The following is a 20006-nucleotide window of genomic DNA, read 5'->3' on the forward strand; positions in this document are numbered from 1 at the left end:
TGCTAATGGCATAATTGACAATGAGAAAGTTGCCAGTGACACATTTCACGCCAGTTCAAGAAAATATGTTAAAGCCCAAATATATAAATTAATACATGACTGTGAATTTAATAGTTATTCGAAATAATAATTATTTTATTCAAAATAAATAAAAATTTTATTTATATAAACAAATAAAACTTCAGATATAACGAGTTTTAACTTCTTTTTTTTTTTCTCTTTTTTTTCAGCATTTTAAGAAGACCAAAATATATTACTGCTTATAAAACAATTTCCGATACTGTTTATAGATGTTGTACTGGTTATCATGGAAGTAACTGTGACCAACGTAAGTATAGTGGACGTGTGCATAGCTATTACGTAGTTCAGATAATTCTACAAAAGCAATATTCGAGTTTTGTGTACGCTCTTTTTCCTCGAAAAACATACATGTACTGAAAAGAAGATCAATTTATTATTCTATAAATTACAGGATAATTCAATACTTAACGAGTTAATATATTGTTTTATTTATTTTGACTGCATAAATTTTTTTATTGAGGATGCCACTAATGGCACAAAAGAACCAGCAATAAAAAAATAATACAATACATTAATATAATAATTAAAAAAAAAGAAACATCTTCATAATAAATGAAGAGATAAAACAATCTATAAAGAAATGACAAGATGATAAAGCGCTGTGATGAAATATCCTAAAGAATTTCTAAATTTTCTAAATTATTATTATTATTACGTGACACCTCCAAGGAGTTCAAGGACTCATCGCGAGAGGGCACTATGCCACACACTAAAGAATTTTTAGCATCTCTAGAAAATTCAAGAGATGAAAAGAGCACTTCGAGGAGTTTTATTGCCACCAAATCTATAAGTATATTATTTTTACTGACACCTCCAAGGAGTCCAGAGACTCATCGAAGGACGACATTCACTGCTATTTGCCATAATGTGATATCACATTATGGAGGGAAGTAACATTAAATTTAATAAGAAAATCAGAGATTTAAACTCAGCTATTTACATATATAAACGATGTTATTAATTAATTTATTCATTAATGGTGTTTACAAGCCCCTAGGGACTCAGAACTTGCTAAGTCTTCTTCTCTCATCTAATCTTCCTTTAATCCTCTTTTACCTTGCGGTGTCGAGGGTTTAATAATCAACGGACCTCAAACCGTTCACAGGATAAGGTGGTTAGCCCTACGTCTGGTGTATCCTATGTCCTGTAAGGTTGAGTTATCAAAGCCGGTTTGCCCGCTTTGCAGGATGAAAACCCCCAGGATAAACTGGGGAAAAAACCCTACTGTCCAATACACAAGACCGGCTAATTTGGCTATGGCTGAGGAAGATCCTTCAGCTCCTCACGTCTTCGACGCGAATCGAACCTGGGACACTCCTTCCCCAAGCATATGGTTGCGAAGCGCACAGCCACTAGCCTAACCGCGCGGGTGCTAAGTATTCTTGGCTTCTAAGTTCAATCTCCACTGGTAGCCAAACAGAAATATTCGATCCAAGACTAGTTTTAAGCAGCATCCAGTGAAGAGACAGTAAACAAGTGCCGCCATTTTATAATTTTATATATATATATATATATATACAGGGTGGCCATAAATTAATTTTCCCCCTTTGGAGGTATCTGTAGCTAAAACTAATACACGAATGAGATCACATTTTATATTCAGACTTTTTTCGAAGGCATGGGGAGACGAATTCCGCGAAAAAAATATTTAGTATCAAGAGTCGCCGATAGGGGAAATTTTGGCGCCGGAGGAGCCGAAAGCAGTCAAATATTTGCAGTAAACGCAGGTAAAAAGGTTTATGCTAATTTTTCTGTGCGTACGTAACAGCAGCGCCACCAATTTCACTTAAAAAGGGATTGGGAACGTTCAGGGAGTTATTCGAATGACTGACGAATTTTGCTCAATATGCATCCTACTTTGCCTCAGCATGCTTTACTTGTTAATTTGTTTTACCTTAAACAGTGAAATGCCATAGCCACCCTTCGGAAATTTAGAAGGCTTCATAACCTGCATACAGGTCCTATGTCAGCTGTAGCACTGAGAGCTATGACAAAGAAGTGTGAAGAAACTGGATCACTAGGAGCTAGACCTGGCAGAGGACAGAATGCAGTGCAAGAAGAGACAGTAATAGACGTTGCTACTGCGGTGTTCGACGACACAGGGACCAGTACTGGTCCAAGCACTCTAAGAGAACATAAAACGGGCTGTTATGAACATTCAATCCGACTCCTTATGCTCAGCTGTAGAGCATGTTGCACACCGGATGCAATTTGTTGTACACAAGAAAGGTCAGCACATTGAAAATCGTGTATGTGGTCCTGGGGACCCTGATTCTGATGAATAAAACATTTTCTGTGAGTTTAATCACTACATTCTGTGTCTCTCGCAAGTTGTTGTTTTAGTTTAATTATTATTATTATTATCATCATTGTAACGCATCAGATATCCAGCTGGAATGAGTGACGCGGCTGTCGCTTACACCGTCGAAATGTTATTATTCCATTTTATCTGCCATTAAAGTGATTATCCGCTTGTTTTCGGCTCTGCCAGCTCCAAAATTTCCCCTATCAGCGATTTTTGGTACTAAATATTTTTTTTCGCGAAAATCATCTCCCCATGCCTTCAAAAGTCTCAATATAAAATTTGGTCTCATTCCGTTTATTGGTTTTAGCTACAGATGCCTCCAAAGAGGGGGGGGGGGGAATATATATATATATATATATATATATATCCTACCACATGAAAATATTCAGGTAGTGTCTAAATCTGGTAAAAAATGGTTGGATGTACTGTATGTTTTGCATTGTACTCAAGACGCCATGTTCAGCTGAACTGACAGGTTTCGAACGTGGGATGGTGGTTGGGTGTCATATGAGTGGTCTTTCTCTCAGTGACATCGCTCAGAAAAACGCTCTGGGAAGCCATCGAAACTCACTGACCGAGATCGACGGATTCTATCTCAAATGTTCGAACATCCTGCACGTTATTAGGGCAGCCCTCACACTCAACTTGAAAAATGCTTCAGGGACATCTGTCAGCACTACAACTTCTGCAGAGAGTTGCATGCAGGCTGGCGTTATCATTTAGGCAAAGTAGACAACCTCCTAGGGCGCAAGCCATGAAGAGGCACAAAACTTCAAGCTATGCTTTATTCATACTTGACTAAAATATCAAAATTAAATAGTAATATATGATTTAGGTATCGATTCTTTTTCACACTATTTTACTATTTAACTCTTGGTTATTTTTTGTTCCTTACCTAAATGATTTGAACTTACCGCTATTTAAAATTCAGTTAAGATAAATATTTTAAAATATTAAATTTCGGTATTTTATAACCTTTTTTTTGTAAATGAATTATAACAGAGAATTTTCAAATTAATTAAAAAAGAAAATTAAAAAAAGCCCTATTAATTTACCCTGAAAGACAATTTTATTTTGTTTAATGTCAGTTAGAAACATTTTAGTTGTTGAAATAAGGGACACACTTGTAAACTCTGCCTAGGACGCGAAATAACCTGGCACCGACAGTGGTTGCATGCCTTAGGTTACTATGACAAAGCTGCTGCAAACAAGTCACAAATCAACTGCCCCCCCCCCCCCCCCCCCGTGGATGCCAAACAACGTTTGGAATGGCGTCTTTCATGCCGTTCCAAATTTTTCACTCTGATGGTCGTGTTTGGATCTGAAGATTACTTCTGGGGAATCTCTTTTGGCAGGACCGCATCATTCCAACGGTCACATATGATGGAAGGTCGGTTATGGTATGGAAGTGTTCCAGTTGGATGGTGCTTGGTCCATTGGTGGATGTGCCGTAAACGATGACGTCTGATGGCTACCTGGACATCCTGGAGAACTTCATGCTTCCTACGTGGTAAAAGTACTTTGGCAGTGACCCTTGTTTTTTTTGGCATGCCATAGCGTATTGCGTGTTAGACTGCTTTCCACAAAAGAACCTTTAAGTGTTGCACTGGCCGGCTCAGAGTCCATGTCTCAACCTTGGGACGAATTAGAACGCCGAATTCGTTCTAGATTACAGCAGCCATCATCAGCAATGAGGTGTAGCTTTGCCAGAGGAATGGAAGAATATTCCTGGAATATATATATATATATATATATATATTAAAAATCCAAGTTTTTAATTCCCCAAAAGTGCTTAGAAAGGTTACGCCTGCTGGTGAGTAGAATGGAACCTACAAGCCTTCCCGCTTCCAGTCTAGTGCTGTTCTTGAGGCAAATACAATTTCCTTAGGGTTACAGAAGTACTTCAAAATAATACTAAATAACAATGAAATAAAACAAATCCGCTAATTCCCTTCCATTCTCCCAGAATAAGAGAGGACTTCACTTTTAGACATAATTTTGCAAACTTGTATCTCAGCTTTCATCAGTTCAATTAATTTTTCTCATGTTTTGTGGATGAGAAGGTGAGAGAATATGGCAGTTAGCTGCTGCTAGCCCATGTTTTTATTCCTGCCTAGAATTAAAGGGTGCAATCGTGTGAGATTTAAGGTCGACGTGTCTGGGTTTACAGAGTTAGAAAACAGTTTCAAGGGAAAAAAGTACTTCCTCTGATTGGTGACTAAAATGAAATTTGGAAGTAAAAAATAAATATTTCTGAAAATAAAAAATAAATATTAATATATTGATAAGCGATATTTTATTTTTTTATATATTGAAACATCCAATTATTTGCTTCACGAATTTCATGAATATCTTCTTTACTTCATAACAAAGAATCCAATGGCTGGGTACATGTGTGTAGCGACGTTAAACCAGTGGTGAGCTATAAGGGGCTCGCGCGAGCCCTTTGTTAATTTTTTCTCAAATTTGCGAGCCCCTTGTTCTTCTTGTTTAATAATGTTGTAGAACTATAAAATACCACCGTGGAATGTGTACATCCTACTATTTACTACTTTAAATTCATGTGGATTTTCTGATGACTATTTAAAAAATCATTTCATTGCATTTTGTTCTGATGGAGCTGTTAGCAGTGTAATGTTAGGAAACAAATCTGGTGTTGCAATCAAACTTCTACAGAAATTTCCCAACGTTGTGATTTGGCATTGCGTAGCTCATCGTTTACATTTAGCATTACACGATTCGATAAAAAAACATTAAAGAAATAAATCATTTTGAAATATTTATGGATAAATTATGCTTTTTATCATCAATCACCAAATAATCAACGAGAATTAAATACGATTGCAAAAGACCTTGGTATCGAAATTTTAAAGATCGACCGTGTGTTTGGACCACGATGGGCAGCTTGGAGTTTACGAACGGCTCTTGCTTTATGGAAATTACCCAGCTTTATTTTGCATCGAACGATAAACATAAGGGCTTTTTAAACCAACTTCTCAATTTGGAATTTTTAAAAGATCTATCCATTAATGATTGATATCCTACAGCAGTGTTTCTCAAACTTCAGATATCCGCGTACCCCTTCTTAAATTTTCATTATTACCAAGTACCCCTAATTAATTAATAAAAATAATAATTAATTAATTAAAATGATTGACTAAATAATTAAAAATGCTTGATTAAAATTTTCTTTAATTAATTTAATATATTCATTAAAATTAATAAATTAATTTAAAATATTCATTAAAATTAAATATCTATTTTATTTGAATTTATATGTTCATGTAAACAAAAAATATGGTTTATTTTTAAATTTTGGTTCTCTAGAGATGTCAGACGACACGCTCTTATCAATTTCATTTGATTCAGATGCAATATCAATGTTTTCTTGTTGCTTACAGCTACTTCTATTTGCTATATTGCTCTCTTTTGGGAGGGGGGGGGGTATAAATCTAATCTTTAACCAATGATCCATACGTAAGAATTTGAAAGCTATTATTTTTTTTTTAGCTTTCAAATTCTTACGAATATAACTCTTAACTTTTTTACCAAAATTAAAGCTAAAAAATCGTGTTGCGAGATACGTACGGGAATTTTCGGAAACAAAAGTTTTCAGAAAAAAACTGAAAATGGTGCGACTTACCAAGAAGCTCCTGCTCGTTATCAGTACTTTTGGCATCGAGAACAGTTTCTTTGTGCGCATCGTCAAAGTCATCTACCCAAATGGCGTCATCTTCTTTCCCATTATTTCGAGCAAAAATTACCAGTAATTTACAAGACTTGAGATACGTAGAGCAGCTATGAAGAAGTGCATATGATTGGTGCGGTATTAACGAAAGATCGCGCTAAACAAAGACAAATTAGCAATTTGTCTTTGTTTAGCGCGACAAATTTTCAACAGTTGAGTTGAAATGCTAATTCCCTTCAACCGAATTCCATATTATCTGAAACACATTCACTATATATTTCTTAGTTTTAACACGTTCACGACGGGATGGTGTCAAGCAAAACCATATGCTGCACCGACAATGGTTTTGCTTGGTCAATACAGCAGTTTCTGTTGTAGGAGGGGGGGGGGGGGATGTGATTCATTAGTGCCGTTTTTATCTCGGTTGTAATGACGCCTTTAATTATGCATAGCTGAAAATTGCCGCGTACCCCCTAACGACCTTTAGCGTACCCCCGGGGTACGCGTACCACACTTTGAGAAACACTGTCCTACAGGAATTATCATATCTGGCAGAAGCTCTACAAAGTCGCAATATAAGTATTATAACGGCTAAGTTAAGCCTTTTTTTTTTTTTCTCGACGATGCGAGCCCTTTGTTAAAATTTCCATAGCTCACTACTGCGTTAAACTAAATAAAATAAATTGAAAATCACTGTCCTTATGAATAGAAAACTTGAGTTACCTAGCAGCTTATCTTGAATGCAAGCATATACTTCTTGGAAAGAACTCAACGGACATCCCCGTTGGCAAGGTGCATTGTGACATGTAACGAGTCATGTAGCTGGTATAAATGGGAGGAATATGATGCTCTCAAGTCAGTGCAACCGTGTCCAGGAGAAATGACTGCAAGAAGGGAACTGACTGAATTTGAAAGAGACCTTGTAATAGGATGCCCAGTTACAGGCTTATCATTTTGGCAAATTGTTGACAAATTGGGCCATCCCAGATCAACGATCATTGATACCACTGAGATGGAAGTGCAGGGAATCAACTGCAAGTGCAACCCACAGTGGACGACCCACCATACTCACCGAACGTGAACGTAGGGTGCTACGAAGGATAATGTGTAAAAATCACCATTCGTCGGCTGACACGTTGAATGCGGAGCTCCAGGCATCGACTGGAACACGAATCTGTAGAAAACACATTCAGAACCGAGGCTCACAAGATGGGTTTCCATTGGTAGGACCGCAATATGCAAGCCCCCACATTACCCGAACCAACATGCTTCGTCGTCTCTTTGTAGCGAAAAGAGCATGCACAGCGGGACGTGGAAGCTTGGAGAGCTGTGTTATAGAGTGACGAACCACGCTATATCCTCTTCCGAGCAGGTGGATGGATGTGGCGGATGTCCGTCACACCCATCTCCAAGGTATATGATGCCCGTTGAGTTCTTTCCAAGCAGTGTATAAGCTACCATTTTATTTAAAGTGAAACCTCTTTAGTTATGTATTCATTAACAGGTATCAACATTGTACCAATTGGGGTAAACAGTAATGTTAAATAGCTAACTAAATAAATATTACAATTGCAATTAATTTTGGAATATTTCACTGGTCTCGCTAAACTTGATCTTAACTTCCAGAATCTCTCAACTGTACTTCATCTCTTCGGAATCTCGAAGAAAGAGTTCGTTCATTGGAAAACAAGGTGAGTATGTATGTATATAATATTCATCCACGCTTGATTTGCTTCGTCAGTCTTAAGTAAAAGGCTGGTTATATTCCACTAATTCGAGCCCTACTCAGGGCCTATGAGTTGAGGAAATACTTTCTGAATATGAATGCTGTGCCGATCAAAGCGGTCTTTTGCAGTTGCTTAATTTTTAATCCATCTAGCTCGAGTGCTTCTAGATGTTTTTTCAATGTTTTAGGGATGGCGCCTAAAGCACCCATTATTATGGAAACAACTTTCGTTTTCTTTTGCCAGATTCGTTCAACTTCGACTTGCAACTCGCGATATTTTGTAATTTTTTCATTTTCTTTGTCGTCAATCCGACTATCTCCTGGTACTGATATTTCGATAAACTTAACACCCTTGTTTTCACTTTTTTCAACCACTGTGAAATCGGGTGTGTTACATTCCAAGCTTTTGTCAGTCTGGATTTTGAAATCCCAGAGTATTTTAGCTTTTTCATTTTCAATTTTCAATCACTTTCTGCTGAATTTTATGCTTCCAATAGTCTTTAGATACTTCAAACTCATACTTTCTACATAAATGCCAGCGGATTATCTTAGCTACGTTATCATGCCTTTTACGGTACTCAATTTGTGCGATTTTGATGCATCCACTTATAATGTGGTCTACCGTTTCTTCTTTTTCTTTGCACAATCTACATTTTGTCGTCTTGAATTTTTTTGATTTTTGCCTTCATAACGTTGGTTTTAATGGCCTGTTGTTGTGCTGCAAAAATTACCAGTTCTGTTTCTTTCTTTAGTGCTCCATTTCTCAACCATTGCCAGGTCAAGATGCTGTCAGCGCTGTCCTTTATGCTGTGAAGGTATTTTCCATGCAATGCCTTATTTTTCCATCTTCCAGTTCTCACTTTTACTTGGTTGGTTTTGTATTCCAATTTTGTCTCTATGGGTTTAAATAAATCCTCTTTCCTTACCTCAATTAGAAATTTTATCGCTGTTTACTGCAGATAATCATTCAGATTTCGTTTCTTCTTCAATAACTTGCTTTACTTGTAATAATCCTCAGCCTCCTTTTTTGCGCCTATCAATGTCACTGCGAGGATTGAGGGCATGGTGCATTGTCATTTAACTTTCGAGTTTTTCGGTCTAAATCCTCCACCTCTAGCTGGGTCCATTCAACAATGCCTTCTGAATATCTCTAAACAGGTATGGCCCAGGTATTAATTGCTTTTATCAAATTCCAGCATTAAGCATCGACTTAAGGAGTTTCCTTAGTCGCCTTATGTATTCTGCTCTAGTTTTTTCTCTGATCCTATTGTGCAGAATTTCTAATGCTTCTAAAATTCCCAAATATTTGTAGCTATCTTCGAATTTTATTGCCTTGATTATTTCACCATTGAGCAGCTCGATTTCGTTCATATCTTCAAACTTTCCTCTTGTTATTCCAGCAATTGCACATTTGTCTAAGCCAAAAATCCATTGATATATCTTTACTGAACATGTGCACAGTATTAAGCAATGATGCAAGTTCATTCTCTGATTTTGGGTACAACTTCAGATCGTCCATGTATAAAAGGTGAGATATCTTTGCACTCTTTTGCGCAGTTTGATAACCATGAGCAGTTTTATTTAAAATTCTAGTTAAGGGGATCAATGACAAGATAAACAATAGAGGAGATAATGAATCTCCTTGAAAGATACCCCTTTTGATGTTTACCTCTCCAAGTTCTTCTCTATTCAGAACCAACATTGTTTTCCAATTTTTCATGCTGGATTGCAAAAAGTTTTGTATGTTTTCGCTAATACGGAATAGCTCTGTGCATTATAAAATCAAACTATGAGGCACTGAATCAAACGGTTTTTTATAATCTATCCAAGCCATATGAAGGTTGGTTTTTCTACGTTTGCAATTTTTCAGAATCATTTTATCAATCAGCAATTGGTCTTTTGTACCTCTTGAATTTTTCTGCAATCTTTTTGTTCAATTGGAAAAAGAGAATTTGCTTATTTTTTCAGCTAGTATGCCTGTAAGTAGCTTAAAAGTTGTTGGCAGACAGGTTATTATTATTCCTGACACCTCCAAGGAGTCCGAAGACTCATCGCGGGAGGACACCTACAACTGTCTCAACCACTACATCGAACCTCTACTACGAATCATCTCCATCAACGCCATCTACCGCCCATCTCCACCACCAAAACTAGTATTCTCTGTCTGTAAATTGCGTGAGTTCTGAAGGGCCGATTTGTCTGTATGTGGGATGAAAAACCAGAGTTCCCGGGAGAAAAAACCCTGATACCTCCGTATGAGATCGGCTAACTCACTTTCGATTGAAATCGTCCAGATAAAGATTCCTCCCGTCGCGACGAGAATCGAACTTAGGCCTATTCCAATCGAAGGGCTCAATGTACTGTCATTCTTTCAATTGCGCTACGGAGGAGATTGGTCGGAAGTTTTCTAACGCTGGGCTTTTTTCTTTATCCTTTAGGATGAAAAACGTTTTCCCTACTATGAGCCACTCTTCTTTGCTTTGGCATTCTAAAACATCATAAAATTGGTTAGCAAGTCTTTCGTGTAAGCCTTTCAGATTTTTCAACCAGTAGCCATGTAATTCATCCTTCCGGGGTGTTGACCAATTTTTTTATTTTTTTTAGCTTGCTGTTGAACCATTTCAGTTGTTATTTTCAGTTGGTCCATTTTTCGTTCTTGAGATTCGTTCATAATTTGTTCAATCCACTTTGCCTTGTTATTGTGCCTCTTAGGTTTGTCCCATAGGTTTTTCCAAAACTTTAGTGTATTTTCTTTGTCTCTGGTATTTATATTTATATTTTCTTTAAGATTATCATTTTTGCAGCAATCAATTTTCTTGTAAAATTGGTGCTGATTCACGCGAAACATCGAATTTTGCTTGTACTGATCAATATGTACACTGTATCTTCTTATTTCAGCTGCAACCAGGGGCGGATCTGCATCGGTACTGCAGAACTGCAGCACCCCCAATTTTTCTCGATACATAAATATATTTATTAATTTATTTATATTTGCTAATAATACTTAATTTTATCATCAACAATCTTATAAAATTCTCTTATTTTCTATAAAAAAAATAATAAAAATCCACCTTGTAACACTTGGGAGGGCGAAGGACGCTAGCAGCACTGTGTTTTTCCACAGTGTCGTATTGCTACGCGCGCAAGCATATGCACGTCATAGTGAGATGCGAGCTATTAGCGTCATGCGGCACTGTCCGTCACGCAGTTCCACTGTTGTTTATATGTAGTTTGCGCCAGTAGTAAAGTGTTCGTAGTGCTTATCGTGTTTACTGCGTCTCTTTAAATATTTGGACATTACAATTAAAGGCATAACATTTGTTATATTTTTTATTTTAGAACATTATTGGGGTTATGGATTTTATTTTTAAGTAATTTTGAATTATATTAAACGGTATAATTTTATCGATAATAAAAAATATTTTTTCGTGTTTTTTTTTTTAATTTTTGCCATAATTTTGATATTTTATCCAAACACGTATGCACTGTACTTACAGTGTGTGTGTGTATATTTCGAAAGTTGCAGCACCCCACGATCTCAAGCGACGTGTTATATTTATGTGTATTTATATTTTATTCACTTTCTTTACTTTCAATATCTACCTTCAATTCTTTATTTTAATTCGATATCTATAATCAATATCTCGTCCTTGTGTTAATCGATTTACTTTATTTCTGCCTTAAACGGATTATCCTGATAATCCTATCTTAACACAAGCTATGGCGCTAAACTACGAAGGCTGTCTATCTACTTGGCCGACTACTTAGAGTAACCACGTGTAGTGAACTCTCTGACAAAGGATCTATTTCCATATTTGAGACAAATCCCTTGTAATTACTGTCTGCAGTTGTTTCTCCGTCAGATACTGGCGGATACTGGCACAGCAGAACAAATTTATTTGTTCTGCTGTGCCAGCCAGTATCCTTAGGTTAGGAGGAATCCTTAACCAGGGAACTTCTCTTAGAAATTATTCAGAGGTGATTATCCCTACACTTATCCTTCAGCACCTAAATATCTCACTCAATGATGTTTGCAATCGTGGCATATAAATATTCAATTATTCTCCGCATTAGGTTCCGAATTTATGAGCGATGAGTTGAATTCAAGCACAGGCTAATTTCAGGTTAAAACATAAAGAACATTTATTAAGATCACTAAATTGTACATAGTTACATTCATTCTCACTATTAGATTAAAGTCATACTGAGGTGATGAGCTATCATTGATATTTAGAACTTAATTGGAAATTTAACATGGGATCCTTTTAAGATTCCACTCATTGACTGTACATAATACACATATCAAAACTGTAATCTTCTCAATTTATCCTATCAAGCTATGTTAAAGGCTACAAATCATAATTATCACACTCTACCTAATTCACAATCTGAGACAAAGATACCTGTAGAGCTAGGCCTTTGCATTAACGCTAATCACCTGAAGTTCCTCACTAGAATGTTCGTTCACACTTAATACTTAACTGCAATTCACATTTATTTTACAGCATGCTTCTCTTCTAACATAAGAGAGAATAAAACATACCAAGATAGTCCCCTTTCTGCATACAGTACTTGGGTTCTCCTTCCTTGAAAACTTAGTTTGGAACATCGTAGAATGACCTTTACGTACGTGGTCATACATGGTGTACTTCTCGTCTGCCCCTTTCAGCACGGCTGGTGATCTGTCCACGTTGGTCTGGTTCTGTTTCCGGTGATCCTATTCCACATCGCTGATATAGAACATCTACGGGCTATCCTGGATCCATCACAAGGCGAGATAGAACCTCTCATCCGAGAAGAGCAGGTCAAAAACCAAACGGTCACGACTCGAGCAAGGGCGAAAGTGCCACGATCAAAAAGCCTTCTGAAAAGGGAGTTAACCCTTTTTATTTCGCACCTTTAGCGCCCTCTGTTTTCCTTACGAATCTTCGCCCGACATTACCTTCTTTTCCTGCTAGTTCATCCGGATCACCGCGTTTCCTTAGGTCAGCATCTTCTGCGAATTCGAGCGTGAGCCGCTTTCCGATAATTTACACTGCCGCAAACATAACTCTCGCCCAAGCACCTTGAACTTTAGATTACATACGTTTCACATAGAACATATTAATTAACTAAAACATAATTCTTCACACAGAATAATTGCCATTTTTGATGCATGCTTTGTATCATTATATGAATTATTTATTCTATGTACTCCTTTCACAAGCAGTTTCTATACTAAAGCTCAAGTATCTCTTAATTGTTTTCCAATTCTTGTTGAATCCTGAATAAACCAAATTTTAAAAATAAAATTTCCATTCAAGATTTAACTCACGAGCCGCCACTGGCTGCAACTGCAACTATTTTTTGCTTCATTTCCTCTAATACTTCATCAATAGGTCGTATTCCAATATTTTATCTCTTATGAGGTTATTTCGGGTTTTTCAGCTTCTTTTCCTTAAGGTTTTTCAAACTGCACATGTCCGCTCTGAGTTTAAGAATTTTATTCTCAATCGATGCTTCCATTTTGGTTCCTGAGCCTTACTGCTTTTGTGTTACTGTTTTTTCAGATGTCACGACATAGGCTATTGAGTACATAAGTTGATTCGTTTGTCCAATAGTTCCAGTAGGGATAGCCCTCGGCTTCTTGTAGCAGTTCCTTTAGTTTATGTTGAGGTACTTGCAGGGCCGGAAGAAGTGGGAATCCGCCACCACCGGGGCCCGGTTCATAAGTTCATTTTTAAGAAACAAAATTTTTATCATAAAAACAAAAAATTTTTGAATGATCAATATTAAAATAAATAAGGCCGAATATACCGATTAAAAATTAAAAAAAAATGTATATTGCAGCCTCTTTGATCAGCCGGCTGTTTACAATTTTGTAGCGAGAGTAGGCTAAATGCTTGCCTGCTCTCACTGCCGACACAACATTCTGCTTGCCTGCAGAATGTTGTGTTTACTGCAGTCTATCTACAGTGAAATGGCGAACGGTTTTTATGCGCAGAAACGAATTTTCGTACAAAACATTTGTTGCTAGTTAGCCAGTCATATGGTACGCATCTAATTAGTCTACTGACAGTAGCGCAGTGTGGACTATTATTTCGTCTCTGTGTCGTGTTGTGTAATAATTTCTTGTGGGTATAAAGTAGAAATGGAATCAAAAATTAAAAAAAAAAAAAGTTATCCAGTGCACAAAATCGTAAGCGTCATGCTGCGAAAGAAACAGATATTAAGAAACAAACTAGGGCTCGTAATAAATTTGTTAAAATATTAAAATATTCTGATGCAGATTGTAACCAACTCGATACATCAGAAATCAGAGTTGACGGACTGTGCACATCATCCAGTTTTCATGAAAGTACTATTGCAACTATTGAACAAGACAACAAGACGCAGGATTTAAGTGAAAAACAGTTAGGAGAAGATTTAGTTGTAGTTGACCACGAAACTAACACATTGTTAGTCTCTGTAAATTTCGAAGATCCAGGTGATTGGGGAAATATTGATGAAAAATTACGAGTTGTTTTAATTGAAATGGGGCCTGTTCAAAAGAAAAATATAATATATCCCAGAGATACATATGGTCGTAAATTTGGCGACACGTATTATAATAGAAAAATGGAAAACGGGGAGCTCGTGCCAAGAACATGGCTCATTTATTCCGAAACTTTAAATTCTGTTTTTTGCTTTTGTTGCAAACCTTTCGCACCTACTGAATCAAGTAGTCTTGTAGAAGGTTATAACGATCGGAGAAATGCAAGTACAGCTTTGCATAGACATGAGATTAGTTTAACTCACATGAAAAATTTCTTAAAATGGAAGGAACTTGATAAAAATTAAAAAAAAAAAAAACTACTATTGATTGCCAGACTCAAAGCATGTATGAAACACTGGACGAGTGTTTCAGAACACTTGATTGAAATTATAAAATTCTTTGGTAGCCAAAATTTAGCTTTTTGCAGATCATCTGATAAATTATAAAGGAATAACAGCTATTTTTTAAAATTAGTTGAACTGTTTGCGAAGTTTGATCCCATTATGGAAAATCATGTTGAAAGGACCCTACAACGAAACAATAGAGTATACTATTTGACAGTCAAAATGAAATATTGGAAACTTTAAGTAACGCAATCAGGGATACAATTTTATTATCAATTCGAAATCTAAATATTATTCCATAATTTTAGATTGCACATCTGATGCAAGTAAAACAGAACAAATGACCCTTATTATTCGCTTTGTTTCCTGTCACAATGGAATTATCAAGATCAGGGAAAGCCTTTTAGGTTTTGCAGATATATCAGATTCCACAGGACGTGGTTTATGTGCAACAATAATGGAACAACTGGAAAAATGGAACATCCCCATTGAAGACATGCGAGGTCAAGGGTATGACAATGGGGCAAATATGAAAGGGAAAAAATATGGGCTCCAAAATTTGCTTATGAACAAAAATCCTCGAGCTTTTTACGTAATGTGCTGCTCATAATCTACATTTAATCATTAACGATGCAGCCAAAGTGAATGCAGATAAAATTAGTTTCTTTGCAATTATTCAAGAAATATACAATTCTTTTCATTCTCTTACAAACGTTGGGCAATCCTTTTCGTAAAAAATTTAACATTGAAACAGCCATCAGAAACGCGATCGGAAAGTAAAATTAATGCTATCCGCCCTCTACGATATCAGTTAGGAAAAATTCACGATGCACTTTTGGAAATTTTAAATAATGAAAATTTTAATAAAGAAACTCGGAATGAAGCACAAACATTATGTGCTAAAATAAAAGACTACAAATTTATTTGCTTTCTTATAACTTGGCATGATTTAGTTAACAGAATAAAGCCTGTGAGTAAAATGCTTCAAGACAAAAATATGAACATTACACTTGCTTTAGAATCTGTCGAAAACTTAAAAATATTCTTACAAGAGTATCGATCAGATACAAATTTTAAAGAAGTTCTAAAAACGGCAAAAGAACTGAGTGAAGAGGTGGATGAAGAACAAGAATTTAAAACTGGTACGGAAGTTCGACGACGAAAGAAGACACGACAATTTGACTACGAACATCATGACGAAACACCACAATCCGAAGATAAATTTAGAGTGAATGTGTTTTATGCACTTCTAGACGTTGCAGTGTGTTCGTTAATAGAACGTTTTGAACAACTAAAAACATATTATGATAATTTCAATTTCTTGTATAGATTACTACAAATTAATAACGAAGATTTTCGAAAAAATTGTGACGATTTAGAGAATCTCTTGGAGGACGGCGACAAGAAAGACGTAAATGCAATAGAACTATATGACGAGTTATGTGCTTTCCGGGATATTTTTCGGAAGGATAATTTAAATATTCAAAACCCTTTCGATATTTTATTGTGTTAATCTTAATTTTATTGTGTCCAATAATATATCTTTCCCTAACTTTTCAATTGCTTTAAGAATACTATTAACCTTACCTGTTGGTGTAGCGAGCGGTGAACGTTCCTTTTCCAAGTTGAAATTGATTAAAACCTACATAAGAACAAGTATGTCACATAAAAGGCTTGTTAGTTTGGCGTAGCTATTGAAAATGATACAAGTGCAGAATTAGACGTTAAGACCTCTTCTTCTTCTTCTGCAGCTTCTCCCACTTAAGTGAGGTCACTGTTTGTTATGAGTCTCCTCCACACCTTCCTGTCTTGGGCTGTCACCACATCCAAGTTCTTCATCTTCAAGTCCTCTTCTACCAGCTCCCTCCATCTCTTCTTTGGCCGCCCACGCTTCCGCCTTCCTTGCACATCCATCTGCATGACCCTTCTTCCCACATATTCGTCCTCCCTCCTCATCACATGACCAAACCATCTCAACCTTGCCTCCTGTATTTTCGCTCCTAAGTTCGTAACTTTCACTGTTCCCCTGACATAGTCATTTCTCAGACGATCCTTTCTGGTCACACCGCACATCCACCTAAGCATTCTCATCTCTGCTACTTCCATCCTGCTAATGTTATTTTTCCTCAGGGCCACAGTTTCTATAGCATATGTCATAGCTGGCCTCACTACTGTCCTATAAATTTTGCCTTTCAGATTGATCGGCACCCTCTTATCACATAACACTCCAGCCATCTCTCTCCAGTTCCTCCAACCTGCTTGTATCCTGCATCCCACTTCCTTCTCAGCTCCTCCATCTTCTTCCACTGTCGAACCTAAGTATCTAAAGTCTCTCACCTTCCTGATGACATTTCCTTCCAGCTCCAGGTCTGTCTCCTGGCCACCGCCCACTGCGCAACACATATACTCTGTCTTACTTCTGCTCAGTCTCATACCTCTCTCTTCCAGTACTTTTCTCCATCTTTCCAGTTTAGTTTCCGCTTCTTCTCTTGAATCTACACACAGCAAGATGTCATCTGCATACAACATTGTCCAAGGTCCATCTTCTCTCACCTCCTCTGTTACCACCTCCATCACAATATTAAACAGAAACGGACTTAATGCTGACCCTTGATGCAAGCCAACTGTTACTTGAAAACTTTCTGTCTGTCCCAAACAGGTCCGAACACTTGTCTTCACATTTCTGTACATTTCCCGCACTAACCTAACATATTTCTCCGGCACCTTCTTCTCCCTCAGACACCTCCAGACTTCTTGCCTTGGCATTCGATCGTATGCTTTCTCCAGATCAATAAATACCAGATGTAGCTCCCTTTGTTTCTCTCGATATTTTTCCATCATCTGTCGTAACCCAAAGATAGCATCTGTTGTTGATCTACCAGGCATGAAGCCAAATTGTTCCTTTGCAATCTCACCTCCTCCCTCAATCTACCATCAAGAACCCTTTCTAGGATCTTCATTGTGTGGGACATCAACTTTATTCCTCTGTAATTTTTACAGTCTTGTGCATCCCCTTTACTCTTGTAGATGGGAACAAGAGTACTCTCCCTCCATTCCTCGGGTATATTTTCCTGTTGGCAAACTTTCATAAACAGGTCAATTCCCTCTTCCCCCAGTGCCTTCCATGCCTCCACTGGAATTCTGTCGGGGCCCACCGCTTTTCCATTCCTCATCCTCTTCATCGCCTCCTTCACTTCCATTCTACTGATGTTCTGCACCATCCCCTCAGAAGGCTGCCCATCTCCTCTGTGAGTCCTTGCATTTTCCTCATTCAGAAGTCCCTCAAAGTATATTTTCCATCTGTTTCTTATGTCCACATCCCTCCATAATACTCTTCCTTCAGCATCTTTGATCTGCCTCACATGTAAGATGTCCTTAGTTGCTTTATTTCTACATTTCGCTAGTTGGTAAATTTTTCTCTGTCCTTCCTTTGTTTCTAATTGATCATACAGATCTTGATATGCCATGGCCTTCGCCTGTGCCACAACTCTCTTGGCTTCTTGCTTTCTCTCTTTGTACACCTCTCTGTCCTCTTCCACTCGTTAAGACCATTATTTCTAATTTTGTGAATATGAAATCAAAAACATTAAATTTTAATAAAAAAATTTCAAGTATATTTATGTAATTTGATTTATTTTCTGTTATTTTGTAAAGATGTTATTTTTTGAATACTTATATTAAATGTTCTAATTATTTCTGAATTCTTTTCTTATTTTCCCATGTATCTTGAGTTTTTTTTATTTTCCTAAAAGATAGTTCCACTTATAAAAATTATTAAAAACTTTTTACAAGTTACTAACAATTTAGTAACTTGTAAAATGCAAGAATTTTTTAAACTTTAGTTCAAATAAATTTTAACTTTAATTAAAATTCATTTCAATTTTGTTAGCGATTCGGGTCGGTGAGAAGGCTATAATCCCTGTATCATTATATTCAACGATTAAAGTGAAGTGGCTTTATCAAAATTTCCTTTAACTTTTGAGAATTTTTTGAATATTCGTGTTTTTAACGATTATCCTGCCTAGTCAACACCCCCGGTTCGTTATATTTAGGGGAACCAACGTGTGGCTGATCTGTCAATATTTATTTAAGAAATTTGAAATAATTTAAATTTTTATTATCGTAAAAGAACCACACACGCCCGGATCGTTACAGGGGCTTAGATAGAAATTGCATGCGGACGGAAAGACCCTAGCGCTGGTTCTGGGTACTTGTCTCAATACTGAAAGCCTAACTCGTTCCAGGTTGCTATTCATTTGCTCGATAATTTTTCTTGCAAGTTCTCGTTCCTTCTCTGATAGCTTCCTTTCAACTATTTGTATATTTTCAAGATTTTCAGCATTCTGCACGCTGGAATCTTGTCCTGCTCCGTTCATATTCTCGGTCAGTTCAGGGTTTGTACAGTCTCCTTTTACAGATGATTGAGCTTTCAGTGCTTCTAGCTCAAGTTCACTAACTATCGTGCGTTTCATAATGAATAACTATATATATATATATATAACATTCAACTCGAACCGTTGAATGTTATGTGGAACTTTTGTCTTAGGGTCAGGGTTTATGTAAAGATAAGGGTTTTAAGCAGAGTTGGAAATGACGGTACTCATTTCGGCAAGAATTTCGTGTCCTTAGTTGGAGCAAGTCCTTGGAGCAGGAGAGAGCAGAAGCAATAATGAGAGCATGGAAAAGAGGCGTAGAAATTCCGACGTTCAGTTCAGTTGGCACCATATTGTAGTGGAAGATTTGCCACAGGATACCATCATCCAGGAAAAAGACGATCTGTAGATAAAGAAAATGACAAGATTATAGTCACCATTGCCAAGGGGATGGTTAACTTCAGTGGTGCATGTCAACGGAGAGCTGGTCCAAAATGTTGAGAAAATGACGAATATTATTTCATATTCTAGTAGACTGGAAGGTAGTTTGTATTAGATCGCTCTTAACAACAAACGATTCTTCCATTTTGCTCTGCGAAATTAGAGAAGAGAAGAGAAGCGAACGTTTAAGTCTCCAAGAAAGATAATCTCGCTGTTTGAGTAATTAGATTGTGTGATTAACTTTCATCATTCAAGTTTGGCCAACTGATATGACGGATCCATTGATTCATGTTGTTCTCGTCATATCTTAGTGTGCAATCAGAGCCATCAGATCAGGCAATGTTGCTTTTCTATCCTTCAAGTATTCCTTGTCGGCATTTTTGTGTCCAACTATACTAGTGGCCGTTTGTTTTTAGTTGAGTGGGTAAAACTCGGCGACATCATTACCACTCTACCGAAGTTGGTCAATCTTCAGGACTGTCATTGAACCTCACTTAAAGGTTCAGTGACAGTCACGGTCGCGCTGCTGGCCGA

General features: G+C 37.0%; 1 protein-coding gene across 1 annotated transcript in view; it reads left to right on the forward strand.

Moving 5' to 3' along the window:
• The window catches only part of LOC150094112 (uncharacterized), a 52876-nt gene that overhangs the window by 17767 nt on the left and 15103 nt on the right, over positions 1–20006 (forward strand). Inside the window, exons 3-4 of the mRNA XM_090412148.1 lie at positions 231–328; positions 7701–7765. Of these exons, the coding sequence (XP_090268274.1) occupies positions 231–328; positions 7701–7765 (163 nt within the window). The remainder of the gene's footprint in view (positions 1–230; positions 329–7700; positions 7766–20006) is intronic.

The sequence above is a fragment of the Typopeltis vanoorti genome, chromosome 22 (assembly GCF_054136105.1).
Source record: "Typopeltis vanoorti isolate ZY-2024b chromosome 22, IOZ_Tvanoo_1.0, whole genome shotgun sequence".
Taxonomy (NCBI): domain Eukaryota; kingdom Metazoa; phylum Arthropoda; class Arachnida; order Uropygi; family Thelyphonidae; genus Typopeltis; species Typopeltis vanoorti.